This window comes from Miscanthus floridulus, chromosome 4 (assembly GCF_019320115.1).
Source record: "Miscanthus floridulus cultivar M001 chromosome 4, ASM1932011v1, whole genome shotgun sequence".
NCBI classification, from domain to species: Eukaryota; Viridiplantae; Streptophyta; class Magnoliopsida; order Poales; family Poaceae; genus Miscanthus; species Miscanthus floridulus.
Window position 1 is genome coordinate 94,703,100 of NC_089583.1, and position 4,646 is coordinate 94,707,745.

The window sequence follows — 4,646 nt, forward strand, 5'->3', positions numbered from 1 at the left end:
TAACACATCGAGTGAAATGTGAATGAAGCCACGCTCACAGCAATCAGCATAAATGGCCTGGACCACGTCAATTTGTTGTGTGTTTGCAGTACTAGTGTACATCAGTACATGCAATCCACCAATGCTGAAGTTACCAGTGCCATGGATAAAAGGACAGTGTATAACAATTTTGTCAGTAGGAAGCATGTGCATTTTGACATGTTGCTGCCTATAAATACGCGCCGAAACACCAAAGATGCGCTGCAGTTGACAGTGAGCTAGTGTGTGTGAGTAGAAGCAGCAAGCTGGAAAAAAATGGCGCCTTGCTCTGCTCCTCGCTCGTCTCCCGTCCACCATTTGTGTGTGCACATCCTACTAGCGTACTTGCTCGCGGCGCGGTGGCTCGTGCCATCCTGCACGGCTTCGTCCTTCTTCCGCGTCCCTTGGGCCGCCGGGCGGCACGACTACCGTGACGCGCTGGCCAAGTCCATCTTCTTCTTCGAGGGCCAGCGCTCGGGGCGGCTGCCGCCGGGCCAGCGAGCGTCGTGGCGCGGGGACTCCGGCGTGTCGGACGGCGCTGCGGCCGGGGTCGACCTGGAGGGCGGGTACTACGACGCCGGCGACAACGTCAAGTTCGGTTTCCCCATGGCGTTCACCACCACCATGCTGGCCTGGAGCGTCGTCGAGTTCGGCGACTCCATGCCGCGCGACGAGCGCCGCCACGCCGCCGCCGCCGTCCGCTGGGCCACCGACTACCTCCTCAAGACGCTCGCACACCCCGGCGTCATCTTCCTGCAGGCAAGCGCGCGCGGCATTGTTCTGCACTGCCATCTGCCACGTTCATTCCATCCATGTCGTAGCAGAGCAGGGGTTGCTGAGAGTGCTGTGCACGGGTAATGCAGGTGGGCGATCCGTGGAAGGATCACGACTGCTGGGAGAGGCCGGAGGACATGGACACGGATCGCACGGTGTACAACGTCAGCGCTGGGCGGCCCGGCTCGGACATCGCGGGGGAGACGGCGGCGGCATTGGCGGCCGCGTCCATGGTGTTCCGAGATGCCGACCCGGCGTACGCCGAGACGCTGCTCACGAGCGCGAGGAAGGCGTTCGAGTTCGCGGACACGTACAAGGGCGCGTACAGCGACGACCCAGACCTCAGGGCAGGGGGCTGCCCGTTCTACTGCGACTTCAATGGCTACCAGGTCAGATGCTTGTCTCGTTTCCTTGCCTATGTGAGCAGACGGCGACATCACCAGCCCGTTCGTTTGGCTGTGGCTTGTCGTAAACGATCGTAAATTTTTAGCCGGAACAATATTTTTCTCTCACACAAACCAGCCAGCAGTACTTCTTCACGAACCAGCCAACCAAACAGGCTGCACCTCTGCACCTCTGCGCGCGGTGTTGCAGTTGCAGTAGCGTTGGTTGGAAATCGGTAGTTCATAGTTCACCAGACAATTTCCATGTGTCTGTAAGCACTAACCATGCATATTTGATAAAGAACCGAACAGCAAAAAAATCCTAGAGAATGGAGCTACATAAACTGGTGACAACTGACAAGGCCTCATCTGTTGCTTACGTGTCATCACAAAATTTAGAAACAAAAAATAACTCGAAAGACTACTACTATCAGCCTATTCGCTTGGTCGTAAATGATCGTAAATTTTCAGCCAGAACAGTATTTTTCTCTCACATCAAACCAGTCAGCAATAATAATCCACGATGGTATACGATCGTTTCAGTCCCAGCCGAACAGACTGCATATCAAACCCAAAGCAGAAGTAAAACCGGCTAAAGGGCAAACAAAAGACCCAGAAGCCAACAACAACCCAACTACCAAAACCACTGAATTAAGGCTAAATCAACTAAACTGCAGTGACGTTTCTCAAAAAAAAAAAAAAAAAAAAAAAAAAAAAAAAAAAAAAAAAAAAAACTGGAGTGACATGTGGTTGTATCGCCAAATTGTATTCTTGCAGATGTGGCGCCTGACCTTTTGTTGGGATGTTATTCTATTACGCTCCTTCTAGATATGTCACCAAAAATAAATTATGTTTCCACCAAAAACATTTTTGTGAGTTTTCAAAGGTAGCTCGTCATGTATTTGTAAATGGATCCACTTTGGTCTAAATGAGTGTTTTTGAAAAAAACACTTTTTAGATGAGTTGTGCATCATGATTTCACTTCACAATTTTTTGGTGCTCAAATTATCATGTTTATGCTAATTATTTGTTTGCAAGGAATAGAGTCCATTCCACGAACCAGATAAAAAAGTGAGGAGCCAGAAAATGACGTAATAACCCATTCCTTAAACTAACACACACTATGAGTGGCAACAGAGCATGTCAACAAAAGGTTGAGTTTCCACTTGCTGACACCCAAACATACAACGCATATTGGAAGAGTGTACCTAGTGTGGGCCAACATGCAACATTTCAACAAAGCCTATGCTCATATAAAATTGATGAGAATTGAAGGCTGCTTCCATATATTCCACTGCTAGAACATTCAGAACATTTTTTTCGAACGCACAAAAGTTTTGTGTGCCAATTTTTACAGAAGAAGATGCACAATATATGCCGCTAACATTGAGAACAAACAGAAGTTCAGAACTGATCAAGCTGATGTCTTAAAGCATACTGAAATCCTTGGCAGGATGAGCTGCTGTGGGGGGCAGCATGGCTGAGGAGAGCCTCCAAGGATGACACATTCCTCCAGTACATTCAGAACAATGGCAAGACCCTGGGTGCAGAAGACAGCAGTAACGAGTTCGGGTGGGACAACAAGCATGCCGGCCTCAACGTCCTTGTTTCCAAGGTTACGGGCTGCTTCCATCCATCTTCTTCGATCACTGAATGCAAATTATGCTGAAAAATATCAGCAGTGCAGAACTGATTGGTACAAGAAAAATGTTTGCAGGAGTTCATAGAAGGCGACGCGCTATCTTTGCAGTCCTACAAGGAGTTTGCAGACAGCTTCATATGCACGCTCATTCCAGAGTCGTCTTCACCGCATATCACGTACACCCCTGGGGGCATGATCTACAAGCCTGGAGGCAGCAACATGCAGCATGTCACCTCCATCTCCTTCCTGCTCCTAACTTACGCCAAGTACCTCTCCAAGTCCTCTCGTACTGTCAACTGTGGAGACGTTTCAGTTGGCCCTCTAACTCTTCAGCTGCAAGCCAAAAAACAGGTACTGTAACATCTGACTTTTTTCACCATACCTACTTGTACCGCTGACATCTTCTCTGAACATTTCGAATTTGTCCATACAAATCTGCAGGTTGATTACCTGTTAGGAGACAATCCACTTAAAATGTCGTATATGATCGGGTACGGTGACCGGTACCCTCAGCGGATCCATCACCGAGCATCGTCGTTGCCCTCGATCAAGGACCATCCTCAACGGATGGCGTGCAAAGAAGGCACGCCATACTTCAATTCATCCAGCGCGAACCCTAACCCGTTGATCGGCGCAGTGGTCGGCGGGCCGGGGGAGGATGATGCTTATGAGGATGACCGTGGCAGATTTCAGGAAGTCTGAACCCACCACCTACATCAATGCTCCGTTAGTAGGAGTGCTTGCATACTTTGTTGACAATCCTAATCCTGGTCATACCAGACATTGAGTATCACAATCTCTGAATCTTGGTATGTATATATTTATATATAAGATCGAGTGGATGAAGTTATAGATAGGTGCAAGTGAGACAGTAGGATTGATGCAACTACTTTCATAGGAGGGGAATTTATGCGATACAGAGAGTTTGTCTTTTTTTTTTCTCTCTCGAACCAGAGAGTTTGTCTTCATGGTACTTTTCGTTTTTATTGTTGGGTTTGCACTGAATTTGTTTGTGCAAGTGGCATTTTCACTGTACTAGTGTAGTCATAGGTGAGAAATATTGTACTTTGGTTTTCTGATTTGGAAGGTTCTAAAGGAACTCATAGCTTGAAAATCTAAATGTCATATGGAAGACTGTTTGACTATCATGGGGACCTGAAATTTCGCAGATGAACGTTGATAATTTATAGAGGGGAGCCGTCACCGCCATTGTTCTGGTTAAATGACATCACTGTTCTTCCCTCTCGGACCTCAAAGGCTGAAACAAAGGAAGTGCTCGCCATCACCATGTGTGCATATATTGCCAAAACATGATAACAAGAGCGGTTTCATATTTCAGAGTTCAGACCAGTCACGCAGCATCAGTCTGAGATTTCAGTGTCCAAGAATTGTCGTAGATAAGTCTGCTCACCAGACAATCCAATGGATGAAGTCACATCTGATAGATACAGATAGGAAACAAACGAAAATTGGAGTTATTTTTCCGCAGCCACCAACAAGACTACAACTCTACAAGAGATGGGTAGAAATTCAATAATTCAGCTGGTAGTCACCACCAAGGGAAAGAATCTTTAACGTCGCTATGATCGCTATATAACATGACTACCAGCACTACGGCGGCAGCGAGGAGCCCCGCGTCAACCGCCACTCCGCGCTCGACACATTCTACGGCCTCACGCTCACCGAGGCGCTGCTGTTCCTCGTCGAGAAGGCGTTGTGGCAGTGGAGGCTGGGCCACTAGCCTCCGCCGTTCGGCGCTTCTTCTACGACTCCTACTCCTGGTGCCTCAGAGAGATGTTCGAACGTTTCCTGGACGATGTTGTGGACGA

General features: G+C 48.2%; 1 protein-coding gene across 1 annotated transcript; it reads left to right on the forward strand.

The window, feature by feature from the left end:
- Positions 1-258: 258 nt before the first annotated feature.
- Positions 259-3,962, forward strand: LOC136550054 (endoglucanase 23-like). Its single transcript, XM_066541494.1, is given in 6 exon segments — positions 259-777; positions 882-1,181; positions 2,629-2,790; positions 2,893-3,168; positions 3,259-3,498; positions 3,500-3,962. Coding segments are annotated over 6 exon segments (1,566 nt in total). The 5' UTR covers positions 259-294; the 3' UTR covers positions 3,605-3,962.
- Positions 3,963-4,646: the final 684 nt, after the last annotated feature.